The sequence below is a fragment of the Labrus mixtus genome, chromosome 19, assembly GCF_963584025.1.
Source record: "Labrus mixtus chromosome 19, fLabMix1.1, whole genome shotgun sequence".
Classification (NCBI taxonomy): Eukaryota; Metazoa; Chordata; class Actinopteri; order Labriformes; family Labridae; genus Labrus; species Labrus mixtus.
The window spans coordinates 21,415,022-21,436,686 of NC_083630.1; the positions used below are offsets into that span (position 1 = coordinate 21,415,022).

Sequence of the window (21,665 nt, forward strand, 5' to 3'; positions counted from 1 at the left end):
GCAAACAATGCCACCACCGGGGGAATACTATGGGAATGATAAAGTGTTGTGTAGCAGAGTTTCATTTATTTGTTCCTTCCCACTCGAGCGTCATATCAAATAAACTCCCCTTGGAGATTTGCCTCGTCAGCTGGGACATGACTGTGCTATGAGGCAGCCGCCGTGCAAGCTCCACATATTAGCTCTGGAGTAACTGGGACAAGATTCAACTCTGCCGTATGATTTCAATATGTCATCCAAACATGTGGGTTGCAAACATGTCCCAGGAGCCTTAGCGTTAGAGTGTGGAAAAACCAATTGTGTTCCTCACACAGCACACATGATAATGAAAATGATCCTGCACTGCTCCCCACTGGGAAATTTCCTGGCAATAGAAAACTAGTAATTCCTTGTCCATCTCTGCTTGTTTTTTTTTCTCATTATTATTCTTAAAAAATATATTTTCTTAAAGAATTCTGAGACGCGAACACTTGAAGTTGATTTAAGAGTGTTGTTCATTTGAAGTTCCCATGACAGATACCTAAGGCAAAAAGAAGAAAAAAAGCCTTGTGGAAGATTCCTCAAATCTGTTTTGTAAACAATTTCTCAAAGCTCTACTACAATCACCATCCCTGTTCCTACCTGTTTGATGTTCCCTCTTAATCTCTGTATATGTTCGGCTTTTCATCTCGTGAGGCTTTTGCTTATTTTGGAAGCAGCGAGAAGCTACTTAGCTCAAAGACTGAGAGGGAGAATGCATGCTGTTTAGTGCTGAACGCAACACATGCAAACACCACAGGAAACCTGGACAGCGGCAGCAAAAGTAGATCCCTCAAGGCTTTATCCAGCCAGTCCTTTTATCTCCACATCAAGAACAATATAGGATAACCAGTAGACCCCCACATGATTATACATAATAATACATAATCATGAGATTGAAAACAGTGATGAACACGGGTCATTTGCATTACCTATGGTATGTTTCTCCCTGCAGGTTTTTACACTCAGTATGTTCCTGCTACACTTCTCAAGGCTGCGGATAACATCACAGTGGTGCTTCCAGGAATGTGCCCCAACAAGGAATTCCCAACAAGCAGTAGCAGAAAAATAATGCCAATACAGAAGTGGAAAAAAAAATGCAGAGTCTTGAGTTTACACCCCAAGCCCCCAGGAAGTGCTCCGGTTGTTGAAGACAATTTTACATGGTGGCCAAACCTGGTATTGCAGCATCACGTGACACCGTTGGGCCCAAAAAGTATTTTAAGCCTACAATGGAACATCTATAAATCACCAGATTTGGTACATCAACTGCCCAATATGAACACTTAAGTAACCCTTTGTAAAATCCTCAGGTCCTTAAAGTTGTAAAATTAAATTAAAGACAAATTAGGAGAAATTTTAGTCCAGTAACGCGGAAGATCTGGGTACTTTCACATGCAAAAGTCAGACTTCGTTGGCTTCATGTGCCACTGAGCAGCTTTCATTGACATGAACGGGGCTCCGCCTCCAATGCTGTATCCATTCTGTAATACATCCATCCATGGTGAACACTTAAGGCTGGTTGCAAAAGCCCAGGACGTCCCATGAACACCCATGTTAAAAATGTCCATTTTGACAGCAGAAATAAAAACACTGAGAGCTTGGTACTCATATCTTTATTTGTGAAAAATATACAGGGATGTGTTTTTTGGATTGTCACAGCGATCCAAAATAATTTCTTGCAGCCAGGGAGCATCGCTATTAAAACTGAATTGTTATTGGATTTTTTTTAAACAATACAATTTTGACATGACGTAGGCACAGCTCAGTGTAATTAGTCACATTCGTAAGTGTTGCACATTATTTTGGCTATTCCAGCTTAAGCGCCTACATGACGTGGCTTACACTTAATACAGAGAATAATTAATCGGATCAGTTCCACTCATGTTTTCCTGTTATAAGAAGTCAAAATGTCTCGTCCATGTTTGTACATAAAAACAGCCCACTCAAATGTTGTTGAAATGAATAAATATGTTTTAGTGACTCTGAATTTCAGGCAGGCAAAGTGCACCAGAGTAATATCAACACTGGGAAAGTGTGTAGGGACCTTATGACATTTGAAAAATAAAGAAGCAAACCTTCAGAGAAATAAGCTGGCATTAAGGTGTCATGATTTGGTCTTTTTTAGTTTTGTTTTTCAGTGTTTAGTGTTTCTTTATGTTCTAGTGTGTTTTGTTCATTCTTGAGTTCTGTGTGTCTTCAGTGTTTCATGTATGTATTTTGTAGATGTCCTCAGTGTTTCTTGTCTTGTGTTCATTCCTTCCTTTGTGTGTTTCCCTCCATTACGATTGCCCTCATTGTCTTCACCTGTGTCGTTAGTCCCACCTGTGTTTGATTACCCCTGTGTCTATTTAGTCTCTGTGTTTCTTCACAGCTGCGTCAGTTCATTGTATGTCGTTTGTCGGTGGCGATTGTAGTATGTCAGTTTACTCGTGGCTCCTTGTTTTGTCCGGATTGGATTTCTGAAGTGAGTTTTTGTTTAATTAAATATTTTTTTGTTAATTCTACATCTGGGTCCTCCTCTTAGTTTTCTCGGTCCGTGACATAAGGAACGCACTACAGTCCTTTCAGGCAGGCAGCTGGGAGCAATGGATCGATCAAATAAGCAAGTTACTTACACCCTGGGTAACATGGTTGGCTTTTAGTTTAAACCACATAACCAACATAGTACAATACCTCATAAGTTACGTGCGTACCCAAGGTTGTTGGGTATGTGACCATGTATGTACTTATTTTAAACCAAACCATGTTTTTGATCTGAATGGCAGTCGATGTATCTTGTGATCTGTTGGCCACAACGTAAAATCCGGCATTTGTTGACGTTTGAAGAAGCCTTTTGAAAAGGGACAGCCTTCCACACATTAAAAAGCCAATATCTCTATTTTATGAAGTGTAAGGACAGTGGCCAAGCAGCTGTATTTGACGAGTGGCGGGAAAAAACATCTTATGTGTCATATGAAAGTTACCCTGGTTTGAAAGCATAAACTGAACACATCATCCATTTATAAATTACTTTGACAAACTACAGCCAATTAATACACAGTTGTGCATTAATGTTAACATTTTTATACCAATAAAATATAGGGATATGGTTCAAACAAGACATTTTCACTCGGGCAGCATGCATTAGCGATACTACATGTTTTTTCAGAGTATCTTAAACAAAAATGCTCAACTGAAATTTAATTATTTTAAAGAGTAGTCATGGTAATTTTCCAATATGAATCGATTGTTCTGCATCTGCAGGAATGTGTGCGCTGAGGTAAAAACACACCTTTTGCACTCAGGGCCCCACAAACTGCGAAGACCTCCCACACTTGGCTGCGAGTGGGCAGAAATAAACGCTGTCAGTCCAAATACAGCTGCTGCGGCTCACAGTACATCTGTGTAGGAGTTGAATCTGAATGAAGCTTTATGTCAGACATACAATAATATGTTGCAGATTATGATTAGTTTCAATGCATCTGTAAGTGATCCCAGTAACCTGCCAGACACATTCTGCCCTTTCAGCTCATATTTTCGTTCTCTCTTTTGTGCAATATCTGTTTTTCTCATAGCATCTATCCACAAGAGGATAGAAGACTCTTCAGAAGAAAAAGGTGAAAGGGAGCTGATGGTGGCTCAAACCAGAGTGTGTTGTGTTTCCACCCTTACTGAAAGTCTGCAAGGCTCAGGCGTCTGCTGGCTAAACATTTAAGCTCTGAGTGATTGGCACCAGGTGAAGGCAATAAACTGTTAAGTGGCTGCAGGATGGAACAGGAGTAAGAGCAGCATTTAGTGAAAACCACTTATCTCCGTGTTGCTCCACAAGTGTCTTACATGAACAGATCTTAATTATGTTGCAGTGATGTTAAAGCTCATGGTTTCAAATCTATGCTGCATTTGGTGAAAATCATGAGTATTAGGCGCATAGCAGAGTGCATTCGTCATTTTGTTTCAACATGGACACTTCTGGTGTTGTGGTTTATTCCCTAAATCAAGGATTCAGTGTTTGTCAATGAAATCACAAATTAATTGAACATTAATACAAAGATTTAAGGAAATCCAGCCCGTTTAATACTTTCAAAATATCACACATGGATCTTTCTGTCTTTGTAGTCAGAGCTGCACAGTCTCCTTTTTTCTTCTAAGAACTGCTCCCTTTACATGTCTTTGAAACTTCTTGTTAACATTACACAGCCCATAAAGCATATTTATGATTTAAAAAAAAAACAAGTTGAAGTCACTTCTTTGCGTAGACTGGATTTTAAATGACCTCTGCAAAATAACTGGAGTAATGAATCCGTCCTCATTTCAATAATAATGCGAACAAGTTATCAAAACCTTTAAAACTTTCTTTCGATACACGTTACATTTTATTGCCTATTTGGTTTTTACTTCCCATCATATGATAATTTCTTGTTTGTTAATCTTCCTGCTTCATTTTTCATGTTCAGTTATTTTTCTTACTGTGAAAAAACTCGACCTTCATTTCTTGTAAGAAAGACAGTTTATTGGTCAAACTGAGGGCTGTCAAATTTCAAAAGTTAATCCTGATTAATTGCATTTTTTTGTTTGAAATTCCATTATTTCACATTTAGAAATAACAAAACTGTTAAGCTTTTGTTTTGAATTTTTGTACCCTATTAAGCTGAGAGTACTTTCCTTGCTGTTTAAATTCAACCCTGCTTTTATTTTGGAAAAAAGTAAGGACCTAAGGTTACAATATTACCTTAACCAGGGAAAAAGGAACTCATTAAAGGTTGAAAAACTAAATGAGGAGCTCAAAGAAACGGTAACAAGAGTGAAATGTTTGATGTCATGAGATGGATATTACTTTGACTCGTCAACTGAGCAGACATTTTTTTAAGTCAAATGAGACACTCAAAGATGCAGCAGTGTCCGTTTTTGCATTACTATGACTACAGGGAGACACTTATCCACGGTGCCCCTAAAGGGACAAAATAGCATGCCAGTTGTAGTGATTAACTTTTTTTTTTTTTATGCATTTCTTTCAGACTGGAATTAATTGTGATTAACTAATAAATGCTGACAGCCCTAATTATTATCATTGTGTTTTGCTGCCCAAGGAGAACATATCCATTTCAATACATTACACTGCAACATATAACATCTGCTATTGTATAAAAGTCTTCACATGGGAAATGCTGCCATGTCCTCCTTTTCAAAAAGCGTCAGTTTCTAGTAGACTCCAAGATTTTTTCTGTCGTTTCTGAAAGCAAATCAAAGAGGTTTGTACATTCTATCCCTCATTCAGCTGAATGTCAAAAAACACTCATCAGTGTCTCCCTAAAGACCTCATTATCCTCTTAATTTCCAATTATTTCAAAGACAAATGAGTACACCTGGCATCTGAGCAAACCTGTCAATGATGAACACGGGAGACTGTGCTATCCTCCCTTCTCTCAGAGGAGATGAACGGGCTGACGATCAAACCTTCTCTTTTTTTAATTTGTATTTTTCTACATAATCCAACTAGGCTGCAATTCAAGAAGGACTTCCTTCTCATTGCACCATTTTTCCTGCCATGCTTTTGTGGTACTTCCCATTTGTTGGTGACACACAAAGAGGATCTCCTTTGTGTTTCCTCGCATATGTAAGGCATCCCTGTGAATCTGCTTCCTAAACCTGATGAACTGTGTTCAGCTAAGACCTACCTCCCTCATCTATAGGTTATGATTTGATTTTGAAGAGTATGTTTGGAGGACAAGTTGAACCTCCTGTAGCGAAGAAGACTTATGTAAATGTAGAGGCTTTTAGATCAAGAGTAGATTAGACCTCGAGAAATGTTGTGTCTGAACTTCTGAATATTCTTTTCAAACTTAAATCAATGTGCTGCAGGTTAAATCTGAGATTGATTCTGTGATCTCTACTCAGAAAAAGTTCTCCCATACAGCTTATGATACAAACTTCAGCATCAAAGAGCACCAAAGTTGTGCATCGACCAATTTGAAAATCAATATGGAGGAGAGACAAAAAAAAAGCATGTTTTGGCATGGGTGAATTAAAAAGTGAGTTTCTTGAGGGAAAACAATGAGTGTGGCGTTTTTAAGTATGGAAGCGCTAAGCAGACATACATCCATACATTTTATATTAATCATGTTCCTGTGATAAGTACATTTTCGTTTTAGTCTTGAGATTTCAACTTATTCATCTCATTATCTTCAGATAACAACGATGGTTTTTCCCTTTTTTACAAAGTGATTTCTCGAGTTCTCAAGAAAATGACTCAAATTTAGTAATCATAACAAACATTGTTATCCCCAGAATAAGTAGAGTTCTGGGAAAACTACCTATGATTTAATTTGATGAATTCTCTGACTCGCAAGTCTTGTTTTTATTCTCCCAGAAAAGTCATGTTTGTGTGCATGTAAATCTGTTTACATTTTATTAATGAATTTAAATTGATTGATAACATAATCTGATAGAACCTTTTACCTTAACAGGCACAAATAATTAACATAATTTTATAGTTAACATGTTAAAAATCGACTTCTTGAAATAATTGTATTTATTCAGACGTTTCTATCTCTAGAGAATTGTTTCCCTACATAGGATCCGAGCCCCCTTAAGGGTGTGCCAAAGATCTCGGGGGGGGGGTGCAAATAAGCTGAATGCTCTGAGGTTAATCAAATTAGATTTTGCTATAAAAACTTAAATGATGATAACACACCAGCTGGATTGTTATTCAAAGTCCTGTATATAAATCTGTGTCAAAAAAATACTGCCTGAGCCGAAATACTCCGAAATCTCCTAACATGTTTCAGTAACCTACATTTAACATGTAATGCTGCGAAAGCCAGTGTCATCGACTCTAATTTCCTTTCATGAAGCTCTGATGTGCCCAGTTGGGACATAGTTCATAGTGAATTAAGTTGTAGATCTGACTGCATGTGGGGCAAAGGAGCACCGAACCCAGCAGGTATTCGAGGGAAGAGGGGGGGAAAAAATGTGATCACGTCTGCGGACGAATAAGTAATTCATCCCTTGAAGTGAATAATTCCTGGCTGAACCCCAGGCTTCAAAACCTGGGAGTGATGTCACAGATTACCCGCTGTGTGGATTATTTTAGGCATGATTTATTCAGTACGTCGGTGTTGCTTTTTTAAGGAGTGTGTGAAGCGACGGTACTTGTGGGTATCAAGTGGAAAACCTCCCATCCCAGATGTTTAATTGAGTTAAGCTCATGAACACTGGATCAAACCGTGACAAAGTTGTTCCCTGCTGACGGTGCGGCGGTGTGATATCTAGGCCGCATGAGGCCAAAGTTACTTGGTTTGAATCACTTGAAATTGTCGCAGTAAAGCATGAGTCCACCTGCTGAGCACTGGGGAAAAAAATGTTCTAGTACATTAGTGGTTCCCCATGTGCAGTACTTAGGGGCTTATTTGACGCTTAATCATTTAAATTGTTGTGACTTCCGGCTGGTAGAACAGTGGGAGGAACCTGGATGAATTGTTAATGTTCGTAATGCATCGGCAGGAATCATTAGTTTTGTTCACTGGGATGTTGCCAATAAGGAAGGTATCACCTCACCCTTACTAGTGAAGAGCTTTGAAAATTCCATGCAGCCGCCATTGTCTCACACTCTTACAGAAGAGGAAGTGCATAAAGAACATTATTTGTGCTTTGACATGATTTTGGTGCATCTGGATTTCATATTCACACGTGTTGGTAAGAAATCTGTTGATAAGATAACCCAACATCTTCAATGCCTTACATGGAGTACGAACTAAAATGGTGCACTTGTTGTGAGGATTCAAGCAAAGTGGAACCGAACGTCTCAGGCGTCAGCAGTAATTGCATCCAAAAGTGATGCCAAACGAAAAAAGCACATCACACTCAAAACAATAAAACGGCATTGGAAGAGAATAAGTGGACAAACGGCATTCTCAACAGGAGAGGAGCCGTCATCAAAATACCTCCTTGAAGAGGTACTAAAGAGCACAACACATCCTTACTACGAAGCAATGAAAGTGCCCGTCTTTTTGTTGATGAATCACAGTTTGAACTTTGGAGAGCTTTTTCAGGAGAACTCAACAAGAGGGATGAATTACTGCAGTGAAAATCCAACATTTGTGGACACATTTAGGTATCGGAATGCTTTAAGTATTTCTACTTCTACACTCTTCCTCTTCTTTCCAAAAGCCTTGGCTGCAGTGACCTATCATCCGCCTGAGGCATACAGCTGTGTGGAAAAAAAAAAAGGTTTATTCTTTGCATCAAAGCCGAGCCAGATGTTTTTTTAGAGTCTAACAGAGGGTACAGACTCGCACAGCTTTGTTGTTGGAGATATCAGAGAAGTGTAGAAGCTCAAAGTCTGTCATATATTTCCTGTCACTGAAACATGATAACTCGTATAGCTAGTGTGCAGAGAACCATATTTTGAAAATAAGTTCACTCATACAGAGCTCAATGGCGGTGGTTCTGGAAGTGAAACTCACAATCACTTTCTTCACCGCAGATTTGATTATTAGCCATAATGTCATAACCATCCAAGGTAGACTTACAACGAACTACCTGGGAACACAACGATAGGAAAATAACTACGCTACCCACAACCCTATAAAGTATCACAGCGATGTCTCCAATTGGTGGAGCCAGCTGTTACCATGGCAATGTTTACACCGCCGTGAACTTCGGCTCTCTCGTCCGCCACCACTGAAGGTCCCAGAAGTTCAACACACATAGACACAAGTACGGTAAATGTAGAAAGAATGCGTTCAGAAAGGAGCATTTTTTGTTGGATCTCATTCTCAATGGATTGTGGGATGTATAGTTTCTTCACTTAAAAAAGAGATCCGCAGTCTTGTACCTCTGCATTTTTCTCTGTTTTCCAATCGTTATTTGTGTGTGCATTGAATCAAATGTTTTGTAGTCACCAGTATTCAAGCTGGTTGGCTTGGTTCCAAGATTAAAAATATTGATAAAAGTATTTTCTGAAATGTCAATGGAGGGTTTGAATGGGGGAAATTTACCTCCGGAACCAGAGCCGCCAAAAAAAGTGGGCGGTCACTTTTGACCTCTAGAATATTCAGATGCAGTAAAAGTGACCAGCCACCAGGAGGTCTGTGGGTGTAGAGGGGGCTGAGCACACTTGCACTCACAGATGGCAAGAAGCGCTGACCACCAAATGACCTCACCAGGTACGGAAGGGGTGAGGGCTGTTATGGGGAGCAAAAATTAAATTTTACCAGATTTTCTTGCTGAGTCTGAATCTGAACTTTCAACAGATGAGACACATTTGAAGTTTCCAAAAGGCTGGGTCACAGCTTCTGGATGACATCATGGAGGCATACGATTGCTTTTTACAGATAAAATGCTGAGTAGTCAATATTTTTCTCCAATCATGAACTACCAGTGGGGGCTTAGGTCGAACATAAAAGAGGAGTGTAAGAGCGATAAAATCAGTTCTTTTTCTAAGAAGAGCCCAGGGTTTGTTGGATGCTTTTCATGCTGGACGACAATAAATGATTTCTGTTGCATCTGACTCCACCAGAGATTCATTGTGTCTTGACTTCAATATTTCTCTTCTTTTATACCAGAGCAGTCAGAACCTTCTAAAATGACAAATCCAACATGTTATATTAACAGCGATGTGGAGAGTAAAAACACTCCACCACCAGCACAGTGACCTGGGTTCAATCCCAGCTAGAGTGCTTTGAGTTTAGCTATCCATTGAATCAGGCTGGCAGTGTCAAATGGTGTGAGATACCTAGTTGGAGTCTTAGGAAATCTCTCTCATTTAGCAGAAACATGAACCTTTGGAACATTTTGTACCACTGTTGTGAAAAGGTTTTAAAAGACTCAATGTGTATCAGTGGAGGTACATTGTGGTGTCTCTAAGCAAACAGGCTGTTGACAAAAGGAAGGCAGAAAGTTTTAAAGCAGTAATACATGTATGTACGTATCACATGCAAGGTCTTCCTCAGTTATGAAATTAATTACTTTTTTTACAAAATGAAAAAAGACATCTTGCTAGTTCAAAGCTGTATTCAGACTGAACATGGAAGTTCAAATGCACACAGATCGCCAATGCAGAAGATGTTGTTTTAAAGATAATCTGTGGGGAGGCAAAAGAAGGCAAAATGTCGTTTTGGGAGATTTGGAGATAACGTGTTCACACAAAACCATGACTGGATTCCATAACTAGCAAACAACATTTGTAAAGTCAGATTATTGCCTTGTTGGAGATAATAAACATAGGCAGTAACAGCTATTGTTGTGGTTGTGGGGTACAAGCTCAGATAAACTTTAATAAATACAAAATCAGTCAGAGGGTTTCCATAATTCTTTGAATTTTAACATTTTCAAGTCGCTACATTTCAGTTTAAGAATCACATGCCATTATTTCAGTCCAACGATCTGACTGAAATACATTTAAAGATGTTCAGCTGAATATTTGCAGTTCATTGCATGTGTATTAAGCTGCACATGAATCCGGCTCATATTCATGAAGAAGTTTCAATTTCATGATGTAGCTTTATATTAGTCACACGCTGGTGAAGAAAGTCTGCAGCAGCCTGTCCTCTTCCCCCCCCCCCCCCCCCCCCCCCCCCCCGCATAACTTTTCAAGGCTATGTAGGTCAGCCTACTCTCACTGATCGTGCTGTTTGGAGCCACAATTTTTTTAATTCCTCATTGTTTATTCTCCCATGTCAATGGCAATTATGTATTAGAGTACCACAGAGGTGAAGTCTTGAGGAGACAAATGCTAATCAGCAAATGTATGGCCTTATTTCTCCTTTTCCCTGAAAGGCAGTGAAGGCATCTGGAAGCTCAAACAGTCAGTATTATGTAACTGTACTTTCCAAATAGCCTCTTTTTTTTAAAGCCTGAATTCATTCGGTTTTCCCATTATGAGCTCTCAACCATCATAAACATCAGCGGAAAAAGATGTGACAGTGATAGTTCATTTTGCATCTTAAAGTTGAAAACTCAAACTTCCACAAAGTACTTTTAAACAGCAAACAAACCTCCGCAGCTTCCCCCAACTTTCGGGTAAAACAACTTTAATGATCGCGAGTTTGAATTTGAAAGGATTTTGTCTCTTTGATCTTTTATTTCCAATTCACCTTCACATACTCCAGAGTCATGAACATTTATAATATGCAAAGCCCTCCTCCTATTAAATCGTACTCAATGTGAGAGCTTCAAACCGCCTTAGAAGCCTCTGACCTCAAACGGTATGAAAAGTAGGAGCGGTTTGCTCTGCTGGCCCTGAGGTCTGAGCTTACTCAACCATCTGAAAAATCTAAAAATGAAAATGTAGAAACCCCCCACCTCCCCCCAATACACACATCTTATCTTTCAGCTTGTTAGATACATAAACACACCCATCCTTGACCTGATATGCAAAGTGCAATGAAAAGCCATTCTGGTACTGAAACACGCTCTGTAAACAAAGTCCTCTGCATGATGCATGGCTGCTCTTCCCAAAGATGCGAGGGTGTTAAGGGTGATGGAGGCAGTAAAACATCATGAGAAGTCTTCCCTCAGATAATCCATTCTCCTTCTTCTGACAAAAGATAAAAGCTCGGGAGCCATTTCCCCAACACAAATCCACGGCTTTGGAGATATTACCCCTTGCCTTATCTTGGAAACATATGTGGAGAGCTTTGATAGATTGTGGCTCCATAAGGAGGAAATCTTTATTCAGGTGGTGATGGTTTAATCCGTGTAAAACTCTCACACTGTCTAATTCTCATCTTACTTTTCATTTTCCGTTACAGAGGCGCAATTTGGCATCCCGCTGGGGAACTTTACACTGCTTTGAAATTGATTTACATTCCACTTCTATTTTTCTTCTGGAAGTGTACGCTTGCCTGACAAGCTTTTGCATCAAGATTTGTTTTCCCAGAAAAAAATCATTTTCTCCACTTGATTTATCTTCTACACAAATTGCACGCCTTTAGACGCGATAAGAGCTTGCTGTGCACAATAGCGTGATGAAATGATCTTGATTTCGTGTCATCAGTCTGGGACAGATATGCTGCATTCAGTGTAGACATGGGCGTGTCCAGAGGGGCGGCAAAGGGTAGCATGGGTCCCCTTTGAAATCTGATTGGTCACTCTAGGTGCTAACTATGATTAGCTTTTGCCTGGTCAGAGGAATTGCATTGATAGCACATCTCTTTCTTTGTAGTAACTTCATACTGTGGAAAAAATAGTTTTTTTGTACCTGTATTTTGCGAGATTGGAGAGGAATGAGTACATCAAAAATCGCAGTTTGGTCACTAAAACATTGACAATTAATGGTTTTTGTTTTGCTTTGACAGTTTAGGGTGTGCTGGAGTTCATCTACATTTTTGCAAGGACTTTGAATTGTTACTCTTTAGGAGGAAGTGAAGAAGATTTAAAAGTTGACACTCAGTTTTGTTACTTTATAAAGTTGTACGAAATATACACAGGTAGATACTTTAATGTTGGTAGTTAAAGTAGATATGATAATTGAATACATGAAGGGTAATTAAATGCAATTAATTTGTGTGTTTGCAGACACAAACGCTCAAAAAATTGACTCCCCTCCCCAAAATCAGTGCCCGGGTTTGGCCACCCCAGTCAAAAAGGTGTGGGCACGCCCCTGAGTGTTATGCACAGTCCACAGTATCTAGTAGGGGTCAAATTCGATTCACTGCCTTTAATCCTAATAGGAACCTTAAATGCACACAGCAAAATTGGCTAATTGTGAGAGTAAATCATTTAGAAGCAGCAAATGATTTCCTGTCCCGGGGCTTCTTTATCGACTTGGACATCACTGCCTGTATAGTGGTGGTGGGATTTAAAATTATGAGCTACAATATCTAAATTACTGTTGGGGATTTCTGGAGAGATAGGTCATGAAGCCACAAACTTCTCTGATTAGGTGCTTACTCTGAAATCTGTACATTTGTCAATTTAAAAAAAAAAAAAGGTTTGTAGTGAAACGGTAATAAGTGTTGATTGTACGCTAAAATACGAGGACAAGGCACATGAAAAAATAAAAGGAGAAAGGAATTTTCAGTTTTAGCATTGTTGGGGTTGTATCAAGTCAACTTTGGTTATATTCTTTAATAATTATTTTTAATTATTAATAATATAAATAAAATATCATTAAACTATGTTTAATCTCGTTTTGGGGCACCACCCTGTACTCAGGGAAATATAACCAAAATATCACTCAAATCAGTCTCGAATAAGTTATTTAATTACTAATATTATTAATAATTAATAACTATATTTAATAAATTGAAGGCATGAAATCCGTACACAAAGCCTTCGCACCCAGCTTATATCACAATGTAAATACACCAGTAATCACAAACAACTGCTCTCTTAAATTATAACAGAATTTATTTAAACAAAGCAACATCAATCCAAAATCAATGAACTTAATCAAACAAATAACTATAATAAACTAATCTAAGCAACAAACATTATGTGTGTGTGTGTGTGTGTGTGTGTGTGTGTGTGTAAGGGGAAGAAAAAAAGGATAGTAGAGGTGGAGAGAAATGCGTGCCTGAAGAGGCCGGATCACAGTCCGAATCCCGCGCCACAACTCGGAGTAATTCCCTTCATTCACAGAAACAAACCAATGGCCGAATTCAAGTTAATACGGCTTACACTGACCTTTCTGATCAGAAGAGTAATACCCGGTTATAACGCTGTTACGCTGAACACATATAGGACGCAGCGGTCCGAAATGGGAGCAACAAGAGTTTTAAACAGGTAAAACTCAGGACGCGACGGTCCAACAAAGATAAAAATTACAGTTTCTGCTTCAATCAAACAATTGTTAAAAACACTCTCTAAAGCTAATTCTGCCCAGACCTAATTAAGCCTCACTTGTGAATCGCTTTGCCCGCGATCGGTGAAGGAAAAAGGAGTCCGGCGATAAAACAGATCTTCTGTCCGTCCTGGTGTAGAGGCGTCTGATGGCGGCGAGGGTCCCTTACGGCAAGAGCGGCTTCGTTGGTTCTCCGTCGAGTGGAAAGATGTCCGTTGATGTCCTTTCGTTGCAGAACGGAATAAGACCGTTATCTTTCTGATAATCTGTTATAGTCTGACGTTCTCCGAGAAACTGAGATACGTTCACAGGACAATCCGAGCTCGGAATTTGGAACACTGCCGGCCGCGGATTACCTGCGTGCCAAAACTTAAAACAAAGGAAGATTGTTGCAGGAAACAGGAGGTGAGCTTGTGTCTCCGAGCACTTGAAGTCAGCGCGTGGAAAGAGATTGAACGAGGGGAGTCTCAGAGTTTTGTCACCTGGCCGCCTTCCTGTGGGGTCTCCCTCAGGTTCCGGTCCCCCCTTTACGTCACACGTAGGTGTGAAGTACCGCAGGGGATTCTGGGATAAAGAGTCCTTTTAGGCCTCTTTGTGATCTCAGTAAATAACTCAAAGGCCCAAGTCCATGGTTTGACTGTCCTAAGCCTGCGTGGCCCAACAGCATCAGGTAGGTTAAAATAAAGAGGTGAAGGCATACTGTAGTTTTTAGGGGCTCATTCTAAGGAAAAATGCAGAACAAGGTTTAAAACTGTAAGTTTAGGTGCAGGGTACAAGAATCTTCTGGATAGATCAACTTTATTCTCAACAGGCAATAAAACAACATTCCTCCTGATTCCTGTTTTCATGTCTGGATTAAAGACGTTAAATTCAATAATCTTAAAATGTGATTTCTTTATCTAAAGTTACAAGTCCTCCAAATTACATTTTTGTCTTTTCAGAGAGACAAAAATTACAACAAGCATGCGTTCAGTATTCTGTTTTTTTTTGTTTTTTTTTTATGACAGCAATATGAAGAACAAAGCAACTCATTCTTATGTTTAAAAAAAATCGAACTAGCCGACTGGCGAATAATGAGTGTTCTCAATGCAGTGTGAAGGAAAAGAGATGTGTTACTTAAATGCTTGTTTTTCTTCTCATTGAGTCCATGGACAAATGGGCTTTTTGGCCCTTGAAAGGCTCTCTTAGAAATGTCCAAACAGCTGCACACCAGTGTTTGACTCAAGCCCAAAAAGACATTTTTTTTAGGGAACGATTGAAAGGCTGATTTTCATGCTTACAAACAATTCGACCATTTGGAGCTCTCTCCTTGCCGAGGGAAGCATCTATATACGTCCTCCAGAGCAAAGACACCGCCCCCCTCCCTTTTTCCCAAAACAACCTCAACATTTCCAGTTTCCACTTGTTTACAAACACATCCCTCCAGGGCAGATACCAGCATATTTTGTAGCCTGCAGAAATAAATCTTGACACAACAGGAGCCCGGGAGTCATCAGAAAAGTTGCCGTTTTGTGGGCGATGTTTCCCTCGGCTCCCACACCAAAAGAGCGAATGATTCCGTGAAGAAAAAATGGACGGATGAAAAGAGAGGAGAGAGGACAGAATGTGGGAATTTGACTTAATACGGCGGCATTCATCTGAAATCAAACACAAATCATGCAAAATACACAAAGCCTCGACTAGAACCACAAGAAAATAAAATACATAGAAAAAAGCAGGTACTGACAGCCTTTTTGAAAAACTTCTATCCTCCACCTTATATGACCTTTGCTGTGGGCCAAAGAATTCCTCTGCTTGTCTCCTTGTTTCAAACCAGATGTGAAAGAAAAAAAAGCACAGTCCTTCTGCGAGCAAAGGAAAAATAATGAGGAAGAAAACGAGGATGAAGAATCAGACAGTGGATTGTTATGGAAAGAAAAGAGCCGCGATGTCAGGAGGTACCAAAAGAGCATCTAAAATATTCATTATCGTTCTCCCTTTGTCTTGCTGAAGACCATCTCCAGCTTTTGTGATTTAGAGAATGCTGAACTGCAGAGTACCAGGACAGAAGATTGTACAAACACAACATATAAAAGAGAAGTTTTAAACTGATACTGACGTTCATGCCCCAATACTTTTTTTCGATTCCTGTCGTTCTTTCACGGACAGCACAGTCTCGTTAGTCCAGACGATTGTCCTTTCATGACAGCTTTTGACCTCACCAGACAAAACTCCCATCTAAACGCAGCTTGATAGAACAGAATGAAAGCAAATTGGTACCTATTTGGAACAAACTACCTGTTGAGAAAATGACACCACTTTAAAGTTCAACCCTCTTTTTCCCTTCGACATATTATGTAATAAAAGAGAAATGATCCTTTGTTGCACTAATGGACGTAAAGGATGGCGGGGCTCCTTCCACTTCATGTCATATAAAGATGCCATTGTGATGTACTCTGAATATCATAGACAAGGTGACTCATAGAAACTTTACCATAGCACTGCCAAGACATGAAGAACATTAAAATGTGTCAATGAGAGGTCAACTTGTTGGGCAGCAAAAATTTGGCCCTGAAACAATAAAAATGCAAATATTTCAAAGTTGAGAGTCTCTGTAATCACTCGTGAAAAATATGAGTGAATATAAACTTTCAGAATATAGGTTTCCATGTAGGTTCTCAGTCATCCAGGTCATGGTAAATTCAAAGCTTTATCCAAAGGTAACTGGACTTGGTTGAAGATCTTGAAGCCTCAGAAAGGCTTCTTCTGTTCTTCAGCTTTACGATGGAAAGGTAACTTGAACTTATTCTAGCCTTCCGACTACTCAAAGCGCTTTTACACTGCATGTCACACCTAAGTGTCTTGCCCAAGGACACATCGGACATGTTGCCCAGCTGGGGATCCATCAACCTTCCTGTTGTGAGGCGACGACTCTACCAACTGAGCCACAGCCGCCCGTGAAAAGTCTTCAAGATCTTCAACTAAGTCCAGTTGCCTTTGGATTAAGCTTTGAATTGTAGAATTTAGATATTACGTTAGTTCTAGTGTGTATGGGCGTGGCCAATCCCTTTTTGATTGACATCTGCCTGAATCTATAGCCAGACCAAGGGCGAGAATGGAGTAAATTTTCCTTCACAGAATAATTCAAACATTTTTGTAATGATGTTGGAGCTTGACCAAGACCAATGGTAAAGTTAATTGAAACTTTAATAACATTGAAATTAGGTTTTTTAAAGTAATTTTTTTACCTGAATTTGAAAAAACAAAACTTTTAACTTTTGGTAAGTTGGGTTTCTGTTAACATTGGAACAATGCGCTTACATGGTAAGATGAATGGGGAACAAATCTAGTCTGCTGAATAGCACCTCCTATACTTTGGAGCTTATTCAATAACGAGTCAAAATTCCCATCCCTTTTCATTGTGAAATTCTTGAACAACGTGAAGGTACTTTCATGGGACCGCAAGAGTGAAGATTGAGGTGATATTTAAAAAAAAAGGATTCAATTACTTTTAGATTTTCAATACAGAAACGTGTGATATTTTGAGTTTTCTAATTCACTATGGCCTCTTTAAGAACTTGCATCCACTGACATGATTGCTAACGGCATTAGCTAATTAACGGCTAACGAAGTTAGCATCTTAACTTCGTTAAGACTTTAGGCTTAATGGATTAATGGTTAATGAAGTTACATTTTTGATTAACTGTGCCCACCTTGCCATGAAACAATGCAGATATTAAGTTCCAGTGGTTTTTATGATGTTTTTAGACAAATCAAACAATCATTTTTGTAGCTGCTATTTCGTATAGACAGTATCATATGCATGTAAATATTTCACCCACAGCTCTGCAGAGCTTTACAAAAGCTTTTCTGCTCATTGTTTTAGTATTATGGCTTTGCCTGCATGTTTCCTGTTTTGGTTGACTCTCATTGTTCTCATATAAGGAAACTGTTTGTTATATGGGGGGGAAAAAGCTCTACAAACCTCTCTCTCCAGCACCGAACAGCAGACAGACAAACTCAGCAGCTAGCTTGTTGTGCACACAGTGGAGCATTTAGCGGCTAAACAGCCAGATATTTCCCTCAGGAGTTGGTCGGAAATCAGAGCTAAAAGGAGAGTGAATATTGAACTTGCAAATGCCAGGTGGCCAGAGACAAGACCCCACGTGAATGCTAATGTCACTCTCTATCCCCTGGATGTGTTATTGGACCACTGATTGCTACAGGGACATGATGTTGCAGTATGACGCGATAATATATTATTATTGTTGTCACAGATTGTTTCAGCTCGAAAGTTGCCAAAAAACATTATATTTACACAACGCTGAAGTAAAAGATTGAACTGATATTGAGCCAAAGCAGTGAGACAATATGTGTGCTACATGCTTGTTAGGTATAGTACACTGATATCCCAAAAGATCAAAATTGATACAGTTTCCACTCAAATAATTTGCCATTATTTTTACTATTAGATGTTCACTCCTTTAAAGATGTGAGTACGATCATGAACAATTCTGCTCCATATAACTTATCTGAGATCCTTTTTTCAAACCAACATTTCAAAAATCACTACTTTTCATTCATGAAATTAGAAAGCTGAAAATACTTACTTTGAAGATTCTGAAACCAGCAAATGTTGGAAATGTTTCCTCTTAAGACAACACACTTCAAAGTACACTTTCTATACTCTTCTGATTGGTAATTTGCAATAAACCAACCCACTCAAATATGCGTTGATGACATTATTTTTACATTAGCAGGTCATAATGAATACTTATCATCTATGAATATCTTACTCTCTTGCTATTGTCGCTTCTCCGCTGCCAGGACTTCAAATTAAAAGCCTGTTCCCTGAGGACTACACACCATGGGGATTTTTTTTTCTGTCTCTATGCAGGGTTCTAGGAACTAAAATAGTTCATAGTTCCTGCAGTGCGGAATCAATAAAAAAAGGGGGAAAGTTCCAACAGTTCCTAGAGCTACGAAAATGTTCCTGCGGTCTGAAAACACCTTATATCTCCATAAGAGGAAATAATGCAAAAATCACAAGACAAAAATGGTTGATCCTGTGGTGATCCTATGGTCTGACTCATCACACATCTCAAAATTTAAAAAAGTCGAGAAATAATTGAGGAGCTTGGGGGCACCCAGATTACAGTTTGGATGTCTGTGGCTCTACAAATTCATTGAGGTGTTGTTTAAGGCAGTGGTTCTCAACTGGCGGGTCTGGACCAAGAGTTGGGTCGCAGAGCCATTTTGAGTGGGTCGCAACTGTGTGCCTGGCAAAAAACTTCTGTGAAGCGCTTGTTAAACATGTTGTTTTTATTCAGTTTCTTGCTTCTGTCACATGATTTGTACCAACTGAGGTCCAAACTGCACAATCTTTCAGTAAATAAATCTGATTGGTCAAAAAATATCCAAAATTTGGGTTGCTTTTTTTCATGGAGGAGTTGGTGGTGGGTCCTGTCGCTAGACAAGTTGAGAACCACTAGTTTAAGGGATGCAAAGCTGTAAAAATTAAATACCTAGACATTAGCCACTAACTGTTATGCTTTCTAAAAATCATGGAGTAGTACGTTGCCTCTCTTTGGTCAAAATCAAAGACTGATGTAAACATGTACATATATTACCGCGCACAGCTTACTTTCTCAGAGATAATTGCAGCGTGGAGTACGTGACAGAGAACATAATGTAAGCTCATTTGAGTGGAGGTGTCGTTTCTGTGCATATGTCTGGCTCGGCATCGTCCTCTGTGTGGTGAATCACGAACACCTTTGAAAATGCCTCCTACCATGATAATCTTAGCTGCACGCTGCACCATACATCCACTCGTGGAGGAAGAAGACACAAACCATCCTTTCACAGATCCACTCATATGGATTTCAGGACTTTATTGAGCAATAAAAAATATACACTGAGGAAAATATCCTTTTTCCTTTTTTCCTCTCATTATTTTCTTCAGTCTTAAAATCTGATGTAATACTTTCAGATGAACGACCCATGACCCAAAGCGACAAAATGAAAAAGAAAAAAAAAATAGGAGTCTTTTGAGTTCAACAGTAAACGTTGAAAAACCTGGAACAGTTTAAAAGCGTCTGTTTTCGTAATTTTGTTCACTGGAAATTTGAAAAACGGGTTTCAAACAGATTTGGTGTGAACAAAGGCGATATCACAGACTAGGTCTTCACATCCGACTCTGCCTCTCCATAGAGTTCTGCAAGTTTCTGGAACTCAGGCCCCCAGTCGTCCAGGTAGTTATAATCCTGCTCTGATTGTGTACCAGGAGAGTATACAGGGCTGATGGTCCCTGTGGGTGAGCCCTGGCCCTCGTAGGCGTAGGTCTGGAGGGAGTCGTAGGGCGGCACGCTGTTGTCCATGTCGGCCTCCACCAGTCTCTGCTTGATGAACTCGTGCACGTCCGACTCATCTAGCTCCACAGTCGGGCTCCTGCGGCTGCGGGACCGACCGCAGTGGTGCCTCGCCTCCGGGCGAACGTCCCGCCGGAACTTGAGCTCCTCCGCCGCGGCCGGATTTCGAAGGGCGATGATGTCGAAGGCCTCGGTGTCCTCCTCGCCTCCGCCCTCGTCATCGTAGGTGACGACATTCTCTCGGATGTCCTCTTCGGAGATGATGAGAGGCTCTTTTTTGCTCCTTCTCAGAGTGATGAAGAGAACGACAATGGCTGCAAGACAGAGGGAGACAATTGTTTTGCATCACTGCTACAACTAAAATAATAATGAGAATTGCCAAGGATAATAACCCTCCAAAAGGAAGGGGAATAATAAACCTAATGTGACAATAAAGTAGCAAGTTAAATCCTTGAAAATGACTTCATATGACAAACTGACACATTTAATAGTTAGAAAATAAAGTCAGACAGAGAGAAAATTGCTTTTCTCAACAATTAAATTGACAAACCCCTTAGCAGAAGAACATCATATAATAGAACATCTGAATGTGGTTACAATCATTCGCCATGTTTTTTATGCTAATACCAATCCCTGAGTGTGCTTGTGTCGTTTGTTAATTCATTGCTCATGACAGACAAACACGCTGTGCTTCGTAAACAGCCAACCAAATGAACACAAGCCGATTTTATGTGCATATTTATCCGATTTTCCGTCAGGACACTGAAACCGGCCAAGCGATGAGGAGTTGTAAATCAATAATACAGCGGCATTAGCATTGTCTGTGATGAGACTTTGACTACAAGCTGTTGAGATGATGACAATGTACACATTATCATAATCTGTGGAGCGAATTCAACCTCACATCCAGCCAAAATAGAATACATCACATTAAAAGAAAGAGAACATGTGTCAGCAAATGGGAGTATGTCTCATGGGATCAGCCTCTAGTTTTAGGTAAGGCCTGTGAAATAAAAAAAAATGGGCTGTTTGAGCCGCATTTAAGAAAATATGGTAATATGTTGGAAAAAATGTCTCTGCAGATAAGTACCTTATAATGTGAATTATCCTTTCTAACTGTTAATGAAGTCACGGAGCCAAGTTATGTTTGATGGTATACTACTGCTTGGAACATGTTCCCACAACTAATGAGAGTTCTACTTCCATGGGTTAATGATGGCCTCTCTGCAGGATGTTAACACTAACATCTATTTTGTAGAATGGCGTTAGCTGAGGAAGTACATTTTACAGAAGTGCTGTTTCTTAGGAGTTCATTATGCTACATTAGCAGAGACGAGCTTGATAGATCAGTGTTTCTGCAGAGGGCATCTCTGTTCAGTTCCATTGGATGTTAGCAGGGGAAGGATTACAAAGAACAAGAAGGGGAACCAAACTCATGAAACCTACCCTTCTAGATGGACAGAAAAGGTTTTTTGTCTAACTTATACACTGTATTCATTGAAACAGCAACACACTGGGTAAGATCAGCTGTCATT

General features: G+C 39.6%; 1 protein-coding gene across 2 annotated transcripts in view; it reads right to left on the bottom strand.

Annotated features, from left to right (window-relative positions):
- Positions 1-19,619: 19,619 nt before the first annotated feature.
- Positions 19,620-21,665, bottom strand: part of LOC132994606 (cadherin-18) — a 190,061-nt gene continuing 188,015 nt past the window's right edge. For both annotated transcript variants that reach the window (XM_061065085.1, XM_061065084.1), the window contains exon 12: positions 19,620-20,444. In XM_061065085.1, coding sequence (XP_060921068.1) covers positions 19,939-20,444 — 506 coding nt within the window. In that variant the 3' untranslated portion in view covers positions 19,620-19,938. The remainder of the gene's footprint in view (positions 20,445-21,665) is intronic.